The sequence below is a fragment of the Salminus brasiliensis genome, chromosome 7 (assembly GCF_030463535.1).
Source record: "Salminus brasiliensis chromosome 7, fSalBra1.hap2, whole genome shotgun sequence".
Taxonomy (NCBI): Eukaryota; Metazoa; Chordata; class Actinopteri; order Characiformes; family Bryconidae; genus Salminus; species Salminus brasiliensis.
The window spans coordinates 3,685,944-3,711,258 of NC_132884.1; the positions used below are offsets into that span (position 1 = coordinate 3,685,944).

General features: G+C 43.5%; 3 protein-coding genes across 3 annotated transcripts; 1 reads left to right on the plus strand and 2 right to left on the minus strand.

Annotated features, from left to right (window-relative positions):
* The first annotated feature begins 6,435 nt into the window (after window positions 1-6,435).
* LOC140559820 (G-protein coupled receptor 35-like) lies at window positions 6,436-10,287 on the plus strand. The gene is made up of 2 exons (XM_072683482.1): window positions 6,436-7,809; window positions 9,415-10,287. The coding sequence occupies exons 1-2, from the start codon at window positions 7,430-7,432 to the stop codon at window positions 9,923-9,925; spliced, it is 891 nt and encodes a 296-aa protein (XP_072539583.1). The 5' UTR covers window positions 6,436-7,429; the 3' UTR covers window positions 9,926-10,287.
* Window positions 10,288-11,059: 772 nt separating this feature from the next.
* Window positions 11,060-15,913, minus strand: LOC140559819 (uncharacterized). The gene is made up of 3 exons (XM_072683481.1): window positions 15,764-15,913; window positions 15,109-15,370; window positions 11,060-14,502 (listed from the first exon to the last, which is right to left on the minus strand). Exons 1-3 carry the CDS (start codon window positions 15,823-15,825, stop codon window positions 13,810-13,812), a joined length of 1,017 nt encoding a protein of 338 aa, XP_072539582.1. The 5' UTR covers window positions 15,826-15,913; the 3' UTR covers window positions 11,060-13,809.
* A 4,631-nt stretch (window positions 15,914-20,544) lies between these two features.
* Window positions 20,545-23,776, minus strand: atf4a (activating transcription factor 4a). Its single transcript, XM_072683483.1, has 3 exons — window positions 23,632-23,776; window positions 22,086-22,502; window positions 20,545-21,892 (listed from the first exon to the last, which is right to left on the minus strand). Exons 2-3 carry the CDS (start codon window positions 22,384-22,386, stop codon window positions 20,994-20,996), a joined length of 1,200 nt encoding a protein of 399 aa, XP_072539584.1. The 5' UTR covers window positions 22,387-22,502; window positions 23,632-23,776; the 3' UTR covers window positions 20,545-20,993.
* Between the last annotated feature and the right edge of the window lie 1,539 nt (window positions 23,777-25,315).

Here is a 25,315-nt window from a genome sequence, read left to right on the forward strand (position 1 = left end):
TATAGAAATGATAATGAAATCAATCCATCACTCTTTGGGGTGATGATCATCCCTCTTGGCCTTTGGGAGATCAAAATACATCTTCATTTAATTCGACTGATAAGATCGAAGAGGGCGAATCAGCATCACTACCATAGCATTAACAGTGCGCCAGCAGTCGCTTCACCCAGCATCGCTACTGCGGTGGTATTGTACAGACTTTGTGGCATTAGCATCTCTACCGCCAGCCTTGCCCAGCGTTAACATCGCTACTGCAGAGTTAGCATTGCTATCGCGGCATTAACAGTGCGGCCACCGGCCTCGTCCAGCATCGCTGCCGCAGTTTTAGCATCACTGTCGCGGCACCAGCCTCACTACCGTGCCAGTTGCCAGCTGCCGCTTTACCTAACAAATCTACTGCGATGTTAGTGTGCTGCCTGTGCTCTGGTAGCATCGCTATTCTGGCTTTAGCAGCTGCATTGCTAGTGCAGCATTAGCATCACTATCATGGCATTAACAGTGTGGCCTACAGCCTCGTCCTCGACTACCAAGCCGGCTGCCGGCCTCACACAGCATTGTTACTACGCCGTTAGTCACAAGACATGCTGATGAGGTCCTGGGCCTTCTCTTTATCTTAAAAACTAGGAAATGTGGTCTACAGCTGAAGGGTCTGAGGGCAAGGCCTGAGTTTCTTTACCACGTAGGGTCTCAGGAAATGCAGCATGGAACATAATAGAGGTCATTTTACGCCACCGAACCTTTTTCACAGTAAAGAGCAGATGTTTGGGTCCCATTCGTTAAAAGGCCTTAGACGATTCTATGCAGCCAATGGTTTCTATACCCCATAGAAACCAAGTAAACAGGGATGTTTTTGAGGGAGCAATGTTGGACTAGTCCTTTAATGGAATTGTAACCCTGTGATTCATGTGCTCTCCTGTACTTCCATCAACAATCAATCAGAGGGTCATGTTGTCCAGATTTGATTCCTCATGTAAATGATTCATTCTCATTCAAATGAGCTGCGATTGCCAGAAGAGCTCCCTGGAGCCTTTCATGGAGTTCAGAACTCTTATTAAACAAGAGTTAAATAAGAATTTTTCTATCAGGTCTTTAATTATTTCAATTTGGCTATATAGAATATTGCAGTTTAACGGGAACGTACTGTAAATGCTCCTTTAAGACGTGCGGTGTAGTCCAGACTTTCAATCTCCACCATTTTATGGTCTTTTAGTTAGACAAAGACATAAATAACATGATCCCATAAATCCTTATAGTTATTTTTTTAATGTAATGATAAAATTAATAAAATAATAATAATAATATTAATATTAATATTATTATTATTTTATTTTATTATTAATATTAATAATATTAATAATAAAAAAAATTAATAATAATTAAATAATGCAATATTTCAATTTAAAAATATGTTTACAGTACTTAAAAAAGCCCATAAATACAGTTAGCCAGCTTTCTGTTTTTAAGCAGCAGTTCTGTGGTAAATTTCGGCCTATAGAGAAAGGCTTACCGCTCTGTCCCAGGGCAGATGAATCCTTCTGGTCTGATGGAGAGTATGGCACTTCAGCTGAGTCCAACCTTAGCCAACAGCATTTGAATAGCAATCAAAGTGATAAACAGCCTTAAATCAGAGTCTGTTTGTATTGTACTACCTATATGTGGTTTGGGAAGACTTATAGGAGGAAAGCTACTATAAATAATTCTAATATTCATAGTCTTTGCACTCAAAACACTAGAGAAGAGAATATACAGTCATGTATGAGCAACTCTGATAACTACTCTATATACAACACGAGCTTCGGGTTGTGTGTAGAACGTGTATGTTGTGGTCTATGGCCATGCAAATGAGATTAACCGCAGTGATCCAAAACTCAGGTTTAAACACAGTCAGTCTGAAGTCAGTCTGGTAGCTATTTTAGCAAAATAACCCCAGTCAGCCTGCTCATGTGGGGCTCACATGGGTGGAACGTGGGCTAACTGGGTTCGAGGTGGGTTCCAAAGTGAGTTTGTACATTTACGTTTTTCTGGGACACAGCTTCTCAAGTAGGCCTCATCATTACAACCCACCTTAATCTCACCTTAATGGTCAGACCCTCTGGTCAGACCCACCACATACTGTAAGTATTACCTGTTCAGGGTGAAAGGAGGCTAATAACAGAGTCTGCAGAGAAACAGATGGATGCAGTCTGGAGTTACAGATCTACACAACGCTCCTGTACAGTCAGTGGGGCTCATATAATGGGCCGAGTTCATTCTGAACCAAGGTGGTCATAATATTCTGAAATGACTGTATTTTGTCTGAGTATGAAAGTAAAAGTGAGCTCAGTGAATGAGTGGAAGTATTAGGGACATGGTAATGTATTTGTCAACAAGTGAATAAAAATGGGCCAGAATTATAATTAATACAAAACTGCCATATAATAAATAAAAATGGACAATTATAATGAATAAATATTTGCCATAACTTGCTAAGATACCCTAGCAGGAATAATAGTAAAGTATAATAATAACACATAATCTAAATATAATTAAGTTATTATATAATTAAAGACTTATTCTAACTATTATGCATAAATAGGACCATAATTATATTAATAATAATGAACCCTAACTATAATTAATAATAAATATCACAATAACTCACTTAATAAAAATGATGTAATCCTAACTACTATGATCCTAATGATAATTAAAAATTATTATTATTATTGTAAATTATCTACAATAACCACAACCTGCAATCCTTTAGCACAAGCATCACTTATATTCATTATTTATTTAAATATTTTAAATATTAGTACAGTAGCTCTAACAGATCTCAGCATATAGGCACTGTATCCCCTCCATCTACTGGGGAAACTTTGAGTCATGTCAAACTTCTCAAAGGAGATATCGGATCACTTTGACCTTGCGTGACCTGGTGAACATGATCGGGTGCTCAGTAAAGCTGACCCCAGATCAGCATTCTGACTCGTTTAATTATTCATATACCCGGAGCCTGAAAAGCAGGCCAGAAACTGCCACCAGCGCCGTTCCAGCGCTCAGATTAACGATCATAGTGCCACATCACTCAGATGAGTTGAACCTAATTAAACACACTGGAAAAAATCACTTAGTGCCGGATGGACTGCTGGGCTCCGAGTGCTCCCACAGCACAGAGCCACAGAGTTCTGTGACGTCTAGAAATGCGACCATGGAAGAGTGAGTTCACAGTACGTGTCAAATAAGTCCCTAAAGAGGAGTGTTTACAGATCCTCGTGATTCCATTAGCTATCCCAGCTAATATCGGAAAATCGGATAAACTCCTGACCAGCTTAGCAGGAGCCCTTAAGGCCGGTTGCCCCCCTCTGAGGCTGGAGTTCCCCCTTTTATCTCCTAGCCCTTCCCTCTTTCTTGCTCAGGGACAAACCCAAGCGTCAAAGGTCTACATTAACATGTCCGGCCTGTCTTTAAGCCACACCATGGTCGATTCATCCAGATGTGCTTTTATCTTAACCCCCCCCCCCAATTGTGGATCCATCCAGCCCCCCCACCCAATATGGTGAGTTCTCCCTCACTTTGCCATACTCATAAACAGCCTTGGTGATGGTGCAGATCCCCTGACTCCATCACACATTCACAATTCAGGTTTATCATCCGAATTATGAACCGTTCAGGTTAAAGCTCAAGGAGCAGAGTTTGTTTTGTCACTCCAGCAGTGTTTCGTCTGCCGGCCCTCAAGCTCTATTTGTTGTGTCTGTGCGAAATGTGGACTCACTGCAACTAGACTCAATAAACTCATGAGTCACTCACTGACGGACTGGCTCCATTTCGCAAGCTCAGCCCTGTCCCAAATGGCACACTTGCAGCCCCTCTGTCCTCCATTTGCGCTGCCCTCGAGGACCACCAGGCTGGAGGGTGTCCCATTTCTCACTGTGACTTTGAAAAGGGGGCTCACTGCAGCATTCGGCGAAGGCCGCACTGCGATGGGCTGTTTTTGTTTGCAACTTGTTAAGGGGTGGAGAAGACTTTTTTTTTTATACACCCATAACATTTAAATAAGCCATAACATTAAACATAACATTGGTAGGTACTGACCACTGTATATCAAGAACTCCCCACAAGACCTGCCTGATGTTTAGGAGATCTTTTGACCCAGTCGACTAGCCATCACAGTTTGGTTCTTGTCAAAGTGGATTAGATTCTCACGCCTGGCCATTTTCCTGCTTCAACCCCCTGACAGATGTTATTTACTTCAACTATCAGTGGTTGTAATGTTATGGCTGATAGGTGTGTATGCATTGTGCTGCTGTAGAAAATAAGGGGGCCCCAAAGTGGCACAGCCATCCAAGCGTCGGCCATATCATCAGGAGATCTCTTGACCTGCCCACATATGGATGAGGTCAACGCTGTGTGGTCTCTGAGGAGGAGTGCAGGGCTCAGGTTGTGAAAAGAGTCAATGACTACTAACAGGATTTAGAGAGGAACAGTTGTACTAATAATATTAATAGCCAATAATAATAATAATAATAATGTTAGTAATAATATTACTAGTTATTATTATATTCGTAATATTACTTTCTTACACATGCATGAATTATTTCCTTTACAGCAAAAAATTTAACAATATTATTATTATTATTATTATTAACAATAATAATATTTTAACAATAATGTTAGTAATAATATTACTAGTTATTTTTATATTATATTAGTAATTTTACTGTCATACACATGCATGAATGATTTCTTTTAAAGCAAAAAATTAAACAATATTATTATTATTATTATTATTAACAATAATAATAATATTTTAACAATAATGTTAGTAATGATATTATTAGTTATTTTTATATTATATTAGTAATTTTACTGTCATACACATGCATTAATTATTTACAGCAAAATATAAAACAACAATAATAACGATATTGATAATAATAATAACAACATTTATAATAATAATAATAATAATAATAATAAATACAATAAATAGTTTTAGCAAGCTGCTGTTATTAGCTAGCTAGCATAAACAAAGCCAATGCTAACGTTACTAGCAAAATGCCTTTGCTTCAGAGGTTTATACGGTTATACGTGGCTCTATCCAAAACATACAGCTCTGAGCTTTCATTATCTTGTCTGTGGAGTTGCTGCCTTTCTTTTACATATTTACAAAAATATATTACTCAGCAAAAACTATTAAAAAAGGCTTTTAAAGCGTTAGCTGCTCAAGCTTTTGCAACGACGCTGGGGCATTATGGGAAATGTAGTGCCTGTAGTGAATTTGCGTGGCGTGTCCCGTAGTTCCGCTCAGCAATGACTTTTTTTCTCTCTTTTTTTCCGCCGTGATTTTAGTGGGGTAGAGCAACATTTAGCTGGGACGCGTCCCCCAGTACATGAGGTCTAATGCAAATTAATGAATTAATCTAATGCAAATGTTCTTCAAATGTGCTTCAGGCAAAATAAGAGTCACCGGCCTTGTTCACAGGGTCACTCTTAAAATAAAGGAGCTGCAAGGAACCAAACTGCTTTTGTAAATGAGATGGTTGAGGGTGGAGAACAATTTTAAGCTTTGAAGAACGTCCACATGAAGTACAGCTTCAGTGCTAATGAGAGGCTTCCCTACTACGTCCACAGGCGTACACCGGCCATCTGCAAAACCTTTAATTCCACTGGTTTCCAGAAATCTATAATTAAATGGTAAAAATGGTCTTAAAAAAAGGTCCTTCTTGGTGGTTTGGTGTGAAATGGCAGTTATAGCTGATCAAGCTGAAGCTCCCTCACAGAAATGGTGGAAGTGTACATGCAGGGTGCTGGGACGCAGACTAGTACCCAATTATTATTATTATTATTATTATTATTATTTTCATCATTACATCATTACATGCTGACACCCCTTCTAAGAAATTCATCCAGAGAGAGAAGTAGTCCCGGAGAAGTAGTCCCGGCAGGATAGGACTCTTCGGATCAGATCAACATGAACCCATTGGCACCATGCTGCCTAATGTCGGGTGTGGGCTAGAGGGGTATAAAGACCCCCAGCAGCATTGAGCTGTGGAGCAGTGGGGGAACTGTGTTCTCTGGAACGATGGTTGGTGGGATGAGTTGGGGATGAGTAACGTTCCTGTTGCTGAATGCAGTCAATCAAATCCTCACAGCAATGCTACTCCAACATCTAGTGGAAAGCCTTCTTCTCTGGACAGTAGAGACAGTTACTCCAACAAAAGCAGGCTGGTTATCCCTGGATACTGCAAGAAGCGATGAATAGGCAGGTGTCCCAATACTTTTGCCCATATACACTGTTGAAAGTATTATATCCTGGAGGATCTTTTGGAGGCAATTGAGTTTGTAACTGGGGAGGAACCTCTTGAGGTGCTTTGAGGAACCTTTTTCTTCCAAAATAACCTTTCTTGGAGGTTCCCCAAAGACACTTCCTCCACAGTTTCAGACTGAAGAACCTCCAAATGTTCCTCAAGGATCTTATACTGTCAATGATTGTAGCTTATACCCCTCAGAAGACACAGGAAGGTCCACTGGTGGGTGTGGAATCTGGTGACCCCTGGTTCTAATTCCCACAAGTTCCTCCACAAAGGAACCCATTCTATACAGTGGGATTCTCCATTACGTCTGTTCAGCTGGGTGTTCCTGGGACGACTACCATAAACAGCTTCTCTGTAAGATCTTACATGATATTTACTCATTTCAGCCTTGCATCACCTGTTTACTCTATTAGTAGCTGTTACTGTTCTCGTCTAGCCGCGGTTGCGTCACTGGTATCGAACACTACCCATCCCCTCTCTTATTATGGTGCATCTCTATCTAAACACCTCCCGATTTAGCGCTGTAGCACACCCTCCTCGCCCCAACGCTGGCCGCCATACTACACTGATTGGCCATGGCCTCCCATTGGGATCTGCTTATATATTAGGATGCCTTGGACCAGTGGAAGAGCTAAAGTGAAGAAGTTTAGAGGTCAACGTTTGGACAGGACTCGTCAAAGACTGGAATTTGAGGAACACGACAACTCAAGACTCGAGAGACTCGAGAGCTTTTTTACCTCGGGAGTGAGTAGGTGAGTATCATGGTACTATCTTTAATGATAACACTAGCCAGGAAAGGTCGAACTTCGGTGGTTTATGCTTTGAAAGCTGGAGATGATCACGTAAAAATTGAGAGACTGATGAGGTGAACCTTCACGGTACAAAGCTTCATGGTCCAGCATGGTCAGATATTACTCTTGGGCCGTATTATTGCCCATGCAATGCCCATAAAGAACTCACTGTATGTTCGATATGTAAGTCAGAAATTGTGGAAATTGTGGAAGCATGGGCCCATAAATGGCCCTTCGATTCTGAATGTAGATGCATTTTGCATGGTAGACCAATCTCTAGAGGATCAATAGCACTAACTAGATGTTTTCCTCCTCCTCAGGCTTCCCCAGGCTCCCGGTAAAATGAGCAACATATCTGATCTCCTGCCGAACGCTACAGACTCTGTCTGGCATCCCCCTCCATGGTACCAATTCAAAGAGTGCGAGGAGGCTCCTTACGGCTTCATCTTGTACTACGGGGTGAAAGTTCTGAACCTGGCTCTAGGCTTCCCCACCAACGTGCTGGTGATGTGGCAGATAGTCAAGCGCAAAAGCGAGGGCTCCACGTCCGACATGTTCATCTTTAACCTGGCTGTGCTGGACGCCTTCTTCTGCCTCATGACACTTGTGGACTTGATCAACCGGCTCTGCCTGAACGACGACGGGGTCTGGTACATCCAGCGCTTCGCTTACGGAGTCAAAGACATGACACCGCTTTTCCTCACCTGCATCTGCTTGGACAGGTAGGACAAATCAGTGCATATCAGTCCTGAAGTCAAAGTATTTTCTTTTATTAATTTTTGTGAAAAGCATGAAAGGTAAAAATAAAACAACAATCGACCATAACATTAGTACCTGATGAAATCAACAACACTGATGGTCTGGGTTCAGTGGCACCGGTCACAGGGTGGTATATACATATTAGGCAGCAAGTGAAGGGTAATGTGTTGGAAAACTTCAGGCAGGACATGTGTTGCCTTTCTGTGGTAAGCATTGGTCAGTATCTTCAAAAGTGACCCAAGAAAAGACACCCAGTGAACCAGCGACAGGGGCATGGGCACCCAACCCTCACAACTTACTTACTGCTAACGTTAGTCTCGGTGCCAGATTCCACAGGACACCTTCAGAGGTCTTGTGGAGTCTATGCCTCGGACGGTCAGATCTGCTGTGGTGGGACAAGGCAGGACTTATTAATTAATTAATTAATTAATTAATTAATTATCCAGAGATACTCTACAGTGATTACAGTGATATAAGGTCTATTATTTTTTCGACATGCATTATTTCTTAAGTAGCAATAGTAGGCCGCTGTTAAGACACCTGCAGGTTTATGATGGATTAGTTAGGACACTGTGTCACTGTAGAGGTCATGTCATCTTTACCTTTTTTATGTAGAAGGAGAAGATCATGGAGCTAAATGGACAGTTTTACAAACCCATATTAAGCCTAAGTATCGACTGGAGAGGATTATTGATGATGAAACATCACTGGCATGTAGTTTCCTATGTGGGGACTTCTGGCACCTTTCCACCTTGATTGGCTGTTTAAAGGTATATTTTTCTATGGTAAAAACAATGTGTCAAAAGTATTGGGACACCCACTCGTTCGTTGTTTCGTCGGAAATCAGGGGAATTAACAAGAGTTTATCCTGCTTTTGCTGGAGTAACAGTCTCTACTGTCCAGGGAGGAAGACCTTCTACTAGATTTTGGAGGATGGAGCATTGCTGTGAGAATTTGATTGCACTGAGTGAGGTTAGTGAGGTCAGGATGTTGGATGAGCACCATCCCACCTCATCAACCCCCAACTCCCCAGCTTATCCCAAAAGTACTAGATAGAGCACCATCCATCCATCATTCTAGAGAACACAGTTCTTTCACTGCTCCACAGCTCAATACTGGGGGTCTTTATACCCCTCTAGCCCACGCCTGGCATTAGGCAGCATGGTGCCAATAGGTTCATATGTTTATCTGCCCCCGAGAGTCCAATTCTACTGGAAATTCTTCTATAATGTGTCAGCAGCAATGGATGCAACTTAAAGTAGCTGAATGCATTCATTAGAAGGGGTGTCTACAAACATTTGGACATGTATTGTAAAATAACATATAGTGTGATGTGAGGCATTAAACATTTCTGATGTCTGGTGTGTCTGTGTGGAGGCAGGGCATAGTAAAAAGCAAGCTGTCATGATTGGGGGCTTGGATATTGGGAAGTTTGCCTCCCACCGCCATATAGCAGAACTGAATTTGTGACCTCTAGGGGGCGTGGTGGCCCTGAAGATGTTCTCTGACTACTCAGTCTATCAGAGATGCACAAGCCTCACAGGTAAACTATTCCTTGTCCATGCTAGGTACATCGCTGTGGTCCACCCCATCGTGTTCACCGGCATCCGTGACAACCGCATCCGAGCAGGAATCTCAGCGGTGGTCTGGGGCCTGGTCCTGGCCTACTCGCTGACCAAGTGCATTGTGGGAGTCATGAGCATGAACGAGGTGTTCAGCGGCCTCATTCTGTCCGCCTTCTTCCTCATGGTTTTCTGCAACCTGTCCATCATCTGGGTGCTGCGCAAGAGTGTGGCAGGCAAAGAGGTCATGAACCCTGTGAAGAAGAAAGCCTTCAAGATGGTCATCATCGTTCTGGCCATCATCGTGGTAAACTACCTGCCGCCTGTGGCCCTGATGCCCTTCGCCTCCACCTACACGTTCGTGGATTTCAGGTGCAAGATCAGCCTCGCCGTCTTCTCCATCATGGACTTGAGCTGTACCATCGAGCCGCTGCTCTACATCAGCAAGATGGAGAAAGTGGCCTGCTGCCCATGTCTGCAAGGTCCTGGGAAAAAAGTCAACAGTGTCAGTGGCTGAAAGCGGGACATGAGTCTGAACAATTTCCTTAATTACTACAACCATAAAGGTCATCAGTGGAAATCCAAACATGGTCAGTCCGTTGAGGACAATAGAAACGTCAATGGAGTCTAAAAAAGTCTTTATTGTAACATAGATATGTCAACTAATGCCATGGTTTAGACGCTATTTTTAATTTGGCTCATTAATAATAATAATAATAATAATATGATAAATTATTATATAATGATTATTTAAGATTAAGTTGAGGATCATCAACAGACTTTAGCTTCTACATGTAGCATTGTAGTAAATACATAGACACTAGTGACTAAGGGCAGTGAGCCCATACTGTACACCCAGAGCAGATGATGTCATTCAAAGCAATATTTATATTATTTATTTTCCAAAAAAACTTTTATTTTTCATTATAATTATAAAATTGGAGTATATATATATATATATATTATTTTACAATTATAATAAAAAACAATGATATATAATGTATATATATATTATTTTCCCCATTATAAGTGTAAAATTGGAGTATATTATATATCACACATGGTTGATTTTACATGTACATGATGTAAAATGTAAAGGTCATGCTGGTCAATATGGACATATGCAAATGGCCATACAGTAAAATGAGATCAGAAATAGGAGGTTATATAATAGTTAATAGTTACTCTTTAAGGAATCAGAATTTCTCAGATATCATGTTAGCAAAAAGCAAGAACACCTGAATTAACAGCTTTAAGCTTTGGATAAAATGAGGTGTAATAAGATAAATATAGCTCTGAAATTCGTACCTTGGTTGCCATGCTGGATACCAAACGCTGCTTTGCTGGGAGGTCTTCCCTCTCCTGCGCTCTTCTTCACTCTCAGCCCTCTTGCCCTCTTTTCTTAGCCTGGCTTTATGACATGTTAATCACACTCTTTTAGGATGTTAATTAAAACGCCTGGGGATTAATTAGGAGCTGGTCAAGGTGCGTTTAGAGAGACAACACAGATGGGGCAAGCATTGAATTGTGTAAATATGTGACGCTACCTGCCTAATTAGCACTGAAAAAACAATTAGAGGCTCTGGTGACCAAACAATGCTGAGAACGTTACAGCTGGGGAAAGAAATTCACAAAAAAAAAAAAATATATATATATATATATAATTTTATTTAATTATTTCTTTCTTTATTATTTTTTTCAGGGGTTTAATCAGGCGTTCTTGCAGCCAGGGAGCAGAGCACAGACCTCCACAGCTTGATTTTAGGAGTACAATCCAGCTGTTGAGGAGTTAAGGTGAACCTTGACAGCTGTTTTAGATCCAAAGGGTTGCCAGTTTGATCCCCTGGTTGAGCTGGAAGTTGGGACGGGGAAGGGACAGAGCTTTCTCCACCCTCAACGTTCACTGCTGAGGTGCCCTTGAGCAAGGCACCTAGCCCTACAACTGCACCCTGGACGCTGAGGTTGGCTGCCCACCACTCCAGGCGAGTTCACTGCCACGGATGGGATTCTGTAGTACTGCTGCACACTGGCCATAAAGGATGCTCCTAATCTGAAATCTAATCTAGAATCACAAAAAATGGTTGAAGTCACTAATATTGATTTATGTTATCCTACTAAAACAGGAAAGTGAATCTATACACCCTAATTATTCTCATTAATAAAAGTAAGCGAGTAAAAGAGCATAAATGTCAAACAGAAATTCATTTATATTCTAAAAACAGTGAAAATAGTGGCATATATGTATGTATGTAAAACATTAGAAAATCACTTCCCAATCATCTGAAAATAAATGCTTATTATTAAAAAGACGTTGTTATATTACATATAATCACAAAACAAATAAAACAAATCTTTACATTCATGTTGATTATTTTTCCATTCATGCAAATAGTCTGTTTACCCTTCTGTTAAGCGTATATAAACTCACCAAGTTAAGTTGCCAAAGCTTATAGAGGGTATGCACAGGACGGGTGGGTGGAGTCACTCGGCCACGCCCACTGAGTCGCAAAAAGACACAGAAAATCCAAGCCCACTATAGTTGTGAATTTAGCGACATGCTAAGTTTGAGTAAGAGGGAAAGCTAGCAAATCTGGATGAGCCAGTCAACTAATTGAGCCAGAAAACACTCCTCAGACCTTTATCCTCTAAACAGGTGTGATTCGAGCCTCAGTTAGCTGGACGTTCCTGGCTACACATCACTGTCCATGGACTGTTGGTTCTTTGGTCATTTGAATGGCTCACTGCCAAGTCCAGGTGTCTTTAATTGCCCTTAACTTCAGCAGATGACCACTTGTCTCGTTCCCGATTGGGCCGTTTTCCGCTCAGTCCGACTAAAGGGGGTGTCAATGCATACCCTGTATTGGTGCAGGGTGGAAGTTTGGTCTCAAAAGGCACATGACTTCAGCTAAACTGAGAAAATACTGCATCATCAAACAGTACAGCACTGATTTCTTTGAGTAGCCTAGTATTAAAAGACAGGAATAAAATAAACTGGACAAAAGCATGTAGCAAAGGTCACAAAACGCATAGTTTGACCCTTTCCATATTGCAAAAATAAAGACTGCCAGACAACATGCTTTTATGTCATTAAAAAAAGAACTGAAGTAACTACAAACAATACTGCTAACAATCTGTACGATTTTAGATATTATATAGATAGTTTATTTATATAGATATTATATAAATATAATATAGATTTTATATTTACTAAATATGCAAATATCCTTATGTAATCTATGTATAGTTATATCTGTACTGTGCAACCCTTCAGTATAGGGGCAGTGGGCAACAGGACATCATCATCATTATCATCGTTAATAATACAACAATTCGCTTTTCTTAGCATCTCACAAGTACCGTGATTACCTAAAGGGCACTTATCAAATGTGTGTTTAATCAAAGCTAGGAATGTCCCGACCCGGTATATCCTAATAGATCGGGTATCGGCTATTTTAATCCCGATCCAGTTCCGAGTTCCTGTTTTAACCAGGGTGTTCAGAGTGCCATCTGGTATCGTCAAGGTGCTGTTAAACGGACATTATTCCCAGCTGGCTGCTGCAGCAGTGCGGACGATCTCAGAAGGTAAATAAAGTTAAATAGAGTTGAGGTTCTGCAGTGTGGAGCTATTTTACAGTGGACCTAAAAACAGACCATAATATCTGACCCTTTATAAACCCTTTATAGCTGAAACGCTCTGACCGTTTTACCAGCGGGAGAACCGGCACTCGCCTTTCTCTGTTTATAAACCAGCACTGAAGAACCCATTCAGAACCGAGTGGAGGCTAACACTAATGCTAACACACACACTAGCTACAGAACCCAAATCACACACACAGCACATTCACCCACTATAAACCAGTTATTACACACCAGTAGACCCACAACAACCACAGATAATCAGTCCCCAATCACACACGGGAGGTGATTAGACTGCAGTGTTGTAGAGGAGCTGGGAGCTGATTGGTCAGGGAGGAGAGTCAGACTGGATTGTAAGATATTAAACACTATATAACAGTCATTTTAAGAAAAGTCTCGACTAAACTAAATTAGATCAGTCCAGAATGTCTGATTATAGAAACTGATGCTAAAAATAAAGGGATTTTACTGATCAGATTAATCAGCAGCTCATCTGATCTAAACTGTCGGGGTGGATTATTTATACACACATAAATATCAGATCGGTATTTGCGGATACTCAGAATTTAGAGACGGATTAGATTGTGAGGCAAAATAACTGGATCGGGACATGCCTAATCAAAACCAGGCTAGTTCGAATCCCAACAAGGGTCACAAGGGTCACAGTTTCTTTAAAATGTGGTTCTGTGGTCTGCTTTACAACTGGAAGACTTTAGAACTGATCCAATGCAAACCCAGTATTTATTTCTTGCTTTGGGACACCTCTCAGTGCTGAGACACTTGGGTAATTTTGGCGTGGATATCCTTCAGGCTCTCAACACTAGCCGGGGGCCCGTTGGCAGAGGTCACAAACCCGGGGTATTGGTTATAAAACTCGGGCACTGGGCATGTTAGATCGTGGGTCAGGTTGCCAGGTGGTGGCACCAGAGGGATCAGTTTAGCATGAGCGTAGTCAATCTCATACCCCTCAAATATAAGCCCCACCCCCCATGCGCTCAACCCCTCCTCCAACAGCGGGGCCACCTTCCGAGTCGCCAGCACCAGGTCCTTATAATCCCTCTCCTCCAGCCGGAATATGTCACTGGTCAGTGGTTTGCGGGGAATGAGTACAGTGAGACCAGGCGCGTTGGGGAACGGAGTGAGGAAGGCAACGTGCTCCTTGTCCTCCCAAACCCGCCACTGGTGCTCCTCACCCCGCACTATTCGGGAAAACAGCCCCGGGTGGGAGGGGTCCCCAAAGAAAGTGTAGTCAAGAGGAGCATCCGGAGAAGGCAGATTCGCCCGGATCCTCTCTTTGACACCTTCTAAACGGAGGTCGGCCCATCGCGGGCCACTCTTCGACGTAACGTATCCAGGATCGTATGGCTGGAAGTCCTCCTCATGTGCAAGATGAGGGTTCCACTCCTCCTGCAGGCCGTGGAGGGGCAGCACCAGCAGCTTCACAGCTGGATCTTCATGCTGGCAAAAGTGGTAGGGACTAGTTAGATTTACACACATGCTGTACTTTGAGGTTCTATTCATGTATCCAGGTCCATTTTTACTGATGTTTCCATTTACCTGATGATTTTATTAAACTTGAGAAGAGCCAGATGTTAAGGGGATAAAACCCAGGCCTACATTTCTCCATTAAGCTCATCCAGTAGCTGTAACTGTCTCGACTACTCGGTGTAGCCGTTCTACTAGATCTTGGAGAATTGCTGAGCGTTAGTGAGGTAAGGATGATGGATGATCACCACCCCACCACACCTCAACTCAACTCCCCAATTCATCCCAAAAGTATTGGATGGAGCACCATCCATCATTACAGAGAACACAGTTGCACGGTTGCTGAGGGGCTTTATACCCCTCTAGCCCACACCTGGCATTAGGGATGGCGCCTATTAGCAGTACTACTTCTCTACAGGGACTAGACAGGCTGTGTGGGTAGCTGAGTGCATTCACTACTACTAGGGGTGTCCACAAACATTTGGACACAGAGGTTTTTCATTTACAGAACCTAACTAATAACCTAGGCTTTGGCGCAAACTCTTTCACTTCAGTGCGGGTTTAGGTGTCTGTACCCACCTCCTCACGCTGGGGCATGTGGACCAGGGCGCAGCGCCGCACCCCCAGCCGTTCACACAGGAGGCCTCCCACCGTCCTCGCTCCCAGCAGCAGGTTCAGGAAAGAGTCTTCAGGCAAATGGAAAAGGCTGCCGGGTCTCCTAGGAGGACTATGCGTTACTACAGTGGCTCCCGGGGTCCACGGGGACGGGTGAAGATATGCTTCCAGGTCCCCGGCCTTCCAAATCACGTGCCTTTCAGGACAGGACATGGTGGCTGATGATCTGTATTGAGAAATAATATGGTTCAACCTTGTATCTCCAACTTTCAGTGGAAGTCAGTGTACACAGTTTTTAAGCATTTCTATTGATCCGTTCATCATGAAACTTTAATACAATATAAAGAAGATCTGCCAGAATCAGACTGGGTCAAACAACTGAACATATTGAACATGGGGGTGTGAGATTTTGGTTTTTTTTTGCATTTGACAGCTAGAAGAAGGTCACTGGGAAGTGTCACACTCTAATATGCCTGGATATATAAATATAAAAATACACAAAACGTTTAATAACGTTAAATCTGTCTTGTTAAAGTCATTTCTTGAGCTTTTTTATACCACATGTCCAACATAACACTGTCCAAATGACATAAACACTTCCCCAAATGACTAAACTCACCTGCGCAGAACCCCGGCAAGTACAATACACCACAATGCTGATCTTCTAAACACGTTTTTCATGAAGAAAAAGCCTTAAAAATGATTTAACCACCATAAATCATCAAATCCTGCCACTTTCTCCACCCTGAAGGAGGAAGTTCTGCGGTGATCGGCCTGTTTTCGGGGGGCGAGTGGAGGCAGCGCCGCCCGGGGGACGGGAGGGAAACACGGCCGGCTGTGTTGCGGCCTATCAGCCGCAAGATGGCAGCGGACGAGCCGAACCGTCGGGGGGGAGAGAAATGGGAAAAGCTCCGGAACGGTGGACTGAAATGAACCGGGAAGCTCATGAGGAGGAAAGGAGATTCAGGGAATTCCGTAAAGTTCACCAGGAATTTCTCTCAGCTTCCTTCCAAGAATATTGAAAAAAGATAAAGATAATAATACGTAAATAACACGTTTGACATGATCTACTATGAACTACAGATACTGTATATCGTTAATAATTGTGTTTTAAAAAGTGCTGGCGGTTTCCAGCGGACTGTTCCCTGCGGCCGGTGAGGCACAGCCGGCTCGTTCCGGTTTGAACCGGCCTGCCGCCGCCGCTGCTGCTCGCTCTCCCCCACTAATCCCTCAGGTCGAGCCGGGCTGCTGTGGGCCTCTCCCCGCCCGCCCGGCTGCCATGAGTCATAGCTTTACAGGAACCTGGTGTGGGTTTCACACACAGACCGACACTCAGCTCTAGAGTAGGCTTATAGGTTCATAGGTTCACATGTTGATCCGCTCCAGAGAGAGAGAGAGGGGGGGGGGGGGGGGTCCTATTGTTTTGGCAGTACTTCTCTACAGGGACTAGACAAGCTTCTGTATATTTAGGCAGGGCCTGGCGGGGTGTTTCTGGGCCCAGCTGGAAATCTTGGGAGTTTTCCTGTAGATTAGGTCACTTTGTGTGAAGTCACAGCATGATCAGCCAAATATTATTTATTAATAATAATAATAATAATAATAATAAACACTCCCTTCATTTCAGGAGAGACAATAAATAAGCAGGTGTCCCAATACTTTTGTCCAACCTCTGGAGCTGCAAAAAGCTCATGTTAGGCAGACGGTACAATCCCTGCACACAATACCCACTGAGGGGGGGGGGGGGGGGGGGGTCCTATTGTTTTGGCAGTACTTCTCTACAGGGACTAGACAAGCTTCTGTATATTTAGGCAGGGCCTGGCGGGGTGTTTCTGGGCCCAGCTGGAAATCTTGGGAGTTTTCCTGTAGATTAGGTCACTTTGTGTGAAGTCACAGCATGATCAGCCAAAATATTATTTATTAATAATAATAATAATAATAATAATAATAATAAACACTCCATTCATTTCAGGAGAGACAATAAATAAGCAGGTGTCCCAATACTTTTGTCCAACCTCTGGAGCTGCAAAAAGCTCATGTTAGGCAGACGGTACAATCCCTGCACACAATACCCACTGAGGGGGGGGGGGGGGGTCCTATTGTTTTGGCAGTACTTCTCTACAGGGACTAGACAAGCTTCTGTATATTTAGGCAGGGCCTGGCGGGGTGTTTCTGGGCCCAGCTGGAAATCTTGGGAGTTTTCCTGTAGATTAGGTCACTTTGTGTGAAGTCACAGCATGATCAGCCAAAATATTATTTATTAATAATAATAATAATAATAATAATAAACATTCCCTTCATTTCAGGAGAGACAATAAATAAGCAGGTGTCCCAATACTTTTGTCCAACCTCTGGAGCTGCAAAAAGCGAATGTTAGGCAGACGGTAACAATCCCTGCACACAATACCCACTGGGGGGGGGGGGGTCCTATTGTTTTGGCAGTACTTCTCTACAGGGACTAGACAAGCTTCTGTATATTTAGGCAGGGCCTGGCGGGGTGTTTCTGGGCCCAGCTGGAAATCTTGGGAGTTTTCCTGTAGATTAGGTCACTTTGTGTGAAGTCACAGCATGATCAGCCAAAATATTATTTATTAATAATAATAATAATAATAATAAACACTCCCTTCATTTCAGGAGAGACAATAAATAAGCAGGTGTCCCAATACTTTTGTCCAACCTCTGGAGCTGCAAAAAGCTAATGTTAGGCAGACGGTAACAATCCCTGCACACAATACCCACTGGACGCTGAGAGGACCCAGAGAGGACAGTGTCTGGTGGGACTGGGAAATATTACAAAATGTATGTTTGTTTTTATTGGTACTTGTTACGGTTCTAAGATAAGATAGGATAGGATAGGCTAGGCTGTGCTGCGGTGGGCCGCCCCAGTGCCAAAACCCAGCCGATAAAAGCAGGAGTAACCACTGTAAAAGGAAAGCCATGCTGAGGCAAGCGCAACAGGGTTGTGAGGGGGCGTGGCCACGGCACCATGATCAAAGCGCCAGGCCGCAGGCAAAACGACAGACCGGCGCCAAAGCTGGTGTGCTGGCTTTGACACTGAACATGGTTTCAGTAATTAGCATAAAACGTGTGTTATTATATTAAAAGGTGAAATTTTAGATCTGTATGTACATAAAAAGTTTTTTTCAGACTAATATTTTATCTTACATTTATTACACTATTTATATAAACATTATAAACATATTTATATATTTGTAAAAAAAAAAATGCCGTTTTCACCAGTTCCAAGTAATGATTTAATATCATCTGTCATTATTAGATCTTAAATTTTTAGATATTAAATTTAATGAACTGGGGATTTTTTTAAATCAGAAATTCTGCATATTTTTTTTTTATTATTATTAATAAACCTTTATTATCTTTAGATCTAAATGATGTCATGTTTGTGCCAGATCACATGACCACTCTAAAGCCCTAAAAATTGAGTATAATGTACAGGCTTAAGCAATTTTTTGGCCCAGACCGGCCGGCCTCCATCTATCTGTCTATACATTTTTATAATGTCGCAATTGGACAAAACCTTGTATCTCCATTTTTGCTGATCTTCAGCTTGATTCTTCTTTTTGACATTGTGGATCTGGAAGTTGCGTCAAAATGCCACAATGACCAATAAAATGCTCCAAAATGACTTTAAAAAATATATTTTTACATAGACTTCCATTAAAACTCCTATAAATGTAAATAATATTGTTATTGCTCTTTTCATTATTAATTATTATTTCTTATTTATATTGTGTATATAGTGTAAATTATTTATCCAAATTTTTGTAACTGAGTGTCTTGCTATCCCTTTCTGCTGTTATACTGGGAATTTCCCCACTGCGGGACTAATAAAGGATTATCTTATCTTATCTTATCTTATCTTAAAGCTGCCGTTTTGGAGATACAATGTTTGTGCGTGACAGTTTTAATGACCTGTAGAGTTCAGATTGACTCAGATTGACTCCCTCCACACATGTATTCCTAAAAGAAAGGCGTTTTCGCAAAGGACATGCGTCTCTGAAGTGCTGTTACTGGATCCAGTAATTGCACTCTAGGACCGTTCCCATCTGGAATGGTCCCACAACACAGCTGCTGCCATGTGCTTCCCCTCTCAGCGCGCATGTGTGTGTGTGTGTTAGTACAGGAGTCAAATTTCATAGCTTTTCTCCATGCTTTGAAGCTCCTTTCCTCCAGCCACTGAGGTAATTACCAGCTTCGGCGGACTGATCTGATTAAAGGACTAAATATAATCTCCCCAAATTAGGCCAAAGACCTTTCACACATTTCCTCAGGTGCTCTCATGTGTAGGTCCCTGTCCCCGGTTCGAAGCAGCACGCCAGTCACGAGTGCACTGGTTTCACGCCATGCTTTTTTTGCAGGTGGTGCTATAGTTCAAAACATGGCACCAGTGTTATCTACAGAGCTTGCAAACCATATTAGTGTCTGTGGCAAATATAGCCGTGCACTGTAGGCCTCCGCACTGCTATGTACAGTCAGATGAGGCTACATGCTTGATCCAATTTGAAAACCATCTGCTGCAGGAGGTGTTCAGTAGTGTGAGACACTGTAGTAGGCCCAGGCTGATTATAGACCACCTTAGTGGTGGTTCAGAGGCAGTTACTGTACTCTGGTGAACACACAGCCATAGGGCATCTGCGGAAACGTCCCGCTACAGCATGTGTGTCCGCTTCACGGTTTAGCTTAGCTCAAGGATACTCCTGGAGTCTACAGTCGGGAAGTACTTGGACCCAGTTAGCTTTTGCAACTTGAAGTGTAGCTCATTGTGGACTGGGGTGATCAATCGGTTGCAAGGATGTGGGGAAGTCAAATTATTAACAGAGTATTTTGGCAGATTGGGAAGAGCTGGTGGGGCCAGTGTAATATCATTTCTTGAGGCACTCCATCAATCTCCATTTTTGCCAATTTCTACTTAAATCTGGCAGTTGCTCTTTATGTTGTCAAATTATTGATAAATGGACCAATTTTTTTTTATATCGACTTCTATTGAAAGTTGAGACCCTTTTTTCTAAAAGCTGCCGCGACTCACTGGGGTGAGTGTGTGGGGAAGTCCAGTTTTCGGAACAGTGTGCCTAGTGTAGCATGGACGCCTCTACAGTCTGTGTACACAGCTGCAGTCTAAGCTTGTGCTCCCACACCCAGATCATTAGTGCGCCATGTTTAGACACTCCCACCTTCCCCTATCCCCAGAGAGCTATACGCACACACCAGTTTCAGACAGGCTAGAGGAAACACCCATGTTTATTTCCTAGTTTCGTTACCACAAGAACTCTGTCAGTGTTCGCTAGACTGGAAAAACCACCAACACATCTTTCAACACCTCCTAGGGTGTCTCGACACGCCCTCCAAGTGTCTGTTTCAGGAAGCAACGCAAGCACACAGCTGTTAAGTTTCAAAAAAAGCTTTAATAGAAAACAGCAGAAGTTACGGGACAATGGCCGTACTAGAACTGCAACCAAAACATACCAGTTTTAAATAAAAGATGAAGTGTGGCTGAAGCTATTTACAAGCGAGAGCACAGGATTCAGTGTAACATTAAACATTTCAGGCCCCTTACTGGACGATGGTTAAGAGAAGTGAGATATGACAGGTTTAGAGATGAGGGGGTTGGTAGGGGAGGGTGACAACTTTCCACTGTTCAGGTGTTTCTAGTTCTGTGTGTCTCTACTACATCACTACTCCATCAACTACAAGCTACAGTTAATTCGGTGTAAATGGCGTGCTGTGAATATTGAGGGTTTGTGAATTGTGAGGGGGTGAGAAACTGAGATACTCTCAGTGCACTTTATACTTTGATAGAGCTGATCTTCACCATAAGCGCCTCTGCCTCCATCTCAGGGAGAGTCAGCCTTGGGCTTGCTCTTGCGGTTCTTGGCAGAACGGACCTCTTCGATGAGATCCTTCAGATACTGGATCTCCCGGCTTATCGAGTCGGCCTTCTCCGACAGCTCACGGTTCCTCTTCTCCAACTCTGTACACTCTGAATTCAGGGACTCCTGCTCTACCCGTTTCTTCTGCCGGTAGCGGGTAGCAGCTGTCTTGTTCTGCTCCATCTTCTTCAGCTTCTTGTCCGCGGTCTTCGGCGTCCCAGAGGCGGTCTTCACTTTGCTAGTGACTGTCGGGCCCGCATCCGGGTCTGGCTTGGAGTACGGCTTGGTTCTGGACGAACCCGCAGGCTTGGGAGATGGTGTGGGACTTGGGTCGCGAGGTGGAGAACCGGAGACTGATTCGATCCCACTGTCAGACAGGTCTGCACAGGAGCTGGACACGACACTCACCTCTTCCTTGGGAGCAAGGACCACCACTATGTGCGCGGGAGAGAGGGAGAGCACGATGCTGGGGGTCTGCTGGTCACTGCTGGCCTTGGACACCGCTTTCTCCAGCTCGGAGATGTCCACTTCACTGCCCAGCTCCAAGGTAAACGCGGGGGAGAGTGGCTCAGATTTTATCTCAACGGAAACGGGCTCCGGACGGACTTCAGGTTCCGCCGGTGGCTCTGGAAGTGGAAGGTCAAGGGGAAGAGGAGGCAGGCCAAGCTCTTCCGGGTCAGAGGATGACGAGGGGAACGGAAGCGGAGCCAGGTCCAGATCCATTTGAGACTCCAAGGAAGCCAGGAGCTCTTCTGGGGAGCTGGGAGGCTCATCTAAATCACAGGACCCGATGAGCGAGTCCAAGTCGAAGTCACTTAGGTCGATCTTTTCTGTCATCCAGTCCATGCCAGAAAACGCATCCCCTGCAACAGAACACAAGGCTTAGGTTTACTCCCTGCTTGTATTAGGGTTAATACCACATTCATTACTCCTCAATAACATGTTACCAATACACTGATTTTCATTTTTATATTGGGCCACTGTCTTCTAAACAATCTCAGAGAAAGTAAAGGGTCTTGGCATGTTGTGTACTTAATTCCTCTCAACCAGCCTCACCTTCCTTTTGATCTGCTTTAACGTGAGCATCGCTGTGCTCACTAGCAGACAGCCAGGGGAACGGCAGCAGGTCAGACCCAACTTTACACCCTAGAGGAGCAGGGGCCGAAAGGGGGGAGAACGGGGAGGTGGTGTAAGAATCGGAGTATGAAGAGAAGGAGAGGGGCGAAGACGACCCCTCGGAAAGAGCTCTCTCTTCATCTTCGTCCAGAAGGGGCCCGAAGGGGTCAGCCATCAGAGTCGAGGGCCCCAAGAGCAGGGCCCCCACGTCCTCCATGCACATCTGTGAGCTCAGAGACATGGCGGCTGGTCAGGGATCGTAACGGAGTCAAGGAGAAAAGGAGTTCTGATGATGAGTCGAGCAAAGTTGGTATGCTGTCGACGGCAGCAAAGCTGAGGGTGGTTGCCTCAAAGGACCTGGGAAGAGAAAAGGGAGAAAAACGGGGTGAGGATTTAAAATAAATGCAACTTAACTGAAACAAGATTGGGGTTTGATCTTATTTCGCACAACTTGTGTTGCAAGTAACGTCACAAACACGGCCGAACAGGTTCGTAAAGACATGTCACTGTGTGGTTTTGCACTGGAATTGGGAAGTGCACCTGTAAACGCCTGAAGGGGAACCAAAACAGGTCAAACGCGTTCATTCGGTCAGTTTAGCACTGCCTGAGACACCCAAGCGATATTAAATGTATAAATCATTCAAGTTTAAGCAATTTATTTTTATTAAAATCTACAATTTAAGCTTTGAGTTCACTTATTGGAATAGGGAAGCACGCAGGCCTAGAATTAGTCAAATCTCCCCTGCCACCTATGGCGGCTTATTAGAGTCATATCAAACTATCAATACATTTTATATTAAATACAACAATAATAATAATAATATTAATAATAATAATAATAAAGACAATAAGCCCTGCTGTTTATTTATTTTTACTGTCGAGTGTGCGGCGGCCTGCCAGGAAAGCCCCGCCCACACGCTCACAAGATTTCCTAATATGGTCACGGAGCCCCCCCACAGCCCCGCCCCTGGTCCCTCCCACAGAGGCGCTGTGCCCTTGGCGATCGCGCCATTTTCACAACACAGCCAGCACGAGGAAGGGAGCGCGTGCGCCATTTTGAATAGTGCCACGTTGTCGGGATGAAGGCGCACAGCCGCATGTCTCTGTTATTATTTACATTTATGGCCCCATTTTGCGCCGGTGCCACACTTATAACCCAACACATCGTTCAGACGTGTAGCACTGTCGTTTATCTGACGTAAAACCCGCGAAAAAGCTCGCGAGTAAAGGCGGGAAGGGTGGATAATGGCGGAGACCGCGACTAACGTTACTAGCTACCGTCACTGGTGGCTAATGAAGGCGCCAGCTCGCCCGGCGCTTACGGTCATAACTTGAGACTATCGTATTCGGTAAGAGTAAGTTAAGAGAACACCGCCCATCAACAAAGCCAACTCCTCCCCTGACATATGGCTCGGCCGGCGGGCCGGCCTACTCGGCCAACTGTCCCCTCACCTAATTTCCCACAAAAACACAAGATCATACTTACGCCATTTTGCCTAATAGAATCAGTGCAATTCGCCGTTGCACTGCAGGATCCGCCGCTGCGAGTTTTGCCGCTGCAAGCCGCTACACTGCCATGTTGAGCAGGGAGCTACGAGCTCAACGCAGGTCACCAGAGAACGAGGCAGGACGAAGAAACGGCGTCGGGGTGTCACATGACCTTATATAGTCCCGCACCACACCCACGCGCGACCTTCCGCCGGCGAAGCAGGCTTGTATCACTCCGCGGGTTGTAGCTGCTTCTGATTGGCGGGGCGGATCGCCAGGCTGTGACGTTGCAGGTGGAAAGCTAGTCCCCAAACAGAGCGCGGAGGAGAAATACACGACGTTATAATTACTATAATTACTACAGCTTTCCCATTTCTCACAGCGATTAATTAACGCGGGTTTAACGTCCACACTCTTTCTAATCCGTGCTTTGACAACTACAGCGTGTCATTGTTGGCCATGTTAATCAAACTTGACACTCACTTGAACCAAGTATTCGGTGTTTGGGACGTAGAGCTGATTCTGTATGTAATTAACCCTGATCTTAAAATATTAATACTAATTTCCCCAACTCGTAAACGTAAATATGTCGCAGTTAAACATTACATATCGTGGGACTAAAAAAACCAACACAGACACAAAGGACACGTAGTGGATTTTACTATATTCCTCATATCTTACAGCCATTCTCGTGCCTTACTGGCATTAAAGATCTCAGATTAAATTAGGGGAATATTAGAATCATAAAAGTCATTTTTTCCCAAAGGAGTCTTTATTTATTTGGTATTATTATTATTATTATTATTATTATTATTATTGTCAGGACCTCGTGGCCTCAGTAGGAGTTCACGTACAGACAACAATGGGAAATGGTGCAAGGCTGCCCTCTAGCTTCCCCCCCTGGTATTACAGTAATGTGGCTCTGACTCAAGTTCAAGCTCATTTTCTTTTTTTTTTATCATTAAAAACATGCTAAACTCACATAGATTAACTCAGACAGCCAACAGATTTTGTCCTTAAGCGAGGCAGGTTCATTTATTTTCACCTAAATAGATTTTTGTATCTGTTACAGGCCTGAGTACATGTCAGTATCAGACATGTAGGTCAGTCAAACCTAGGTCGCATTGACATTGCTGGCATACAGGCTGGCAGGGACATTGTACGTGTGTTAGCCAAAGAATTTAAGGGGAGAACTGTGCCAAGATTCTTCCACTGGATCTGCAGGAAATGTCTGATTGAACGGTTGAGGTCATTTATGATAAGGGTGGCGTAACCAACTATTGAGTCCAATCAATCCATCAACCATCTACGTCACTTTCAAGCTTGGTGTTCTGCTAGATTTGCTTAATAATGTGTTTGTAGTCCACACCTTCATTGTTACCAGGACAGGATGGAGTCTCCCTCTATCCCGTGAGACTGCTTTCGGTCTACATGTTAAATTCCACGCCGCTGAATGTCCTCCAGTCCTCCATTGTTAAAAAGAATCACTGATATGTCTTTGGCCTCAGGTGCATTTGGGTTGGGTCAATGTTCACATCTAAATACTAGAAAGGTACTTTTACTTTTAGTTGAGTTTCTGAAGTATGGATGCTATTACTAGAGTATGAGTGTGGCCTACTCTAGCCACCTCTGCTATTAAATAGGGGAAAGGTCAAATAAACAATCACAACAGCAAGAAAATG

Coding starts and splice junctions, on each gene's coding strand:
- LOC140559820 (XM_072683482.1), top strand. CDS start 7,430: ATGAGCAACATATCTGATCTCCTGCCGAACGCTACAGACTCTGTCTGG. Junction 7,810..9,414: donor ACCTGCATCTGCTTGGACAG/GTAGGACAAATC, acceptor TGTCCATGCTAG/GTACATCGCTGTGGTCCACC.
- LOC140559819 (XM_072683481.1), bottom strand. CDS start 15,825: ATGAAAAACGTGTTTAGAAGATCAGCATTGTGGTGTATTGTACTTGCC. Junction 15,371..15,763: donor CTTGCCGGGGTTCTGCGCAG/GTGAGTTTAGTC, acceptor TTCTCAATACAG/ATCATCAGCCACCATGTCCT. Junction 14,503..15,108: donor ACATGCCCCAGCGTGAGGAG/GTGGGTACAGAC, acceptor CACTTTTGCCAG/CATGAAGATCCAGCTGTGAA.
- atf4a (XM_072683483.1), bottom strand. CDS start 22,386: ATGTCTCTGAGCTCACAGATGTGCATGGAGGACGTGGGGGCCCTGCTC. Junction 21,893..22,085: donor TAAAGCAGATCAAAAGGAAG/GTGAGGCTGGTT, acceptor GTTCTGTTGCAG/GGGATGCGTTTTCTGGCATG.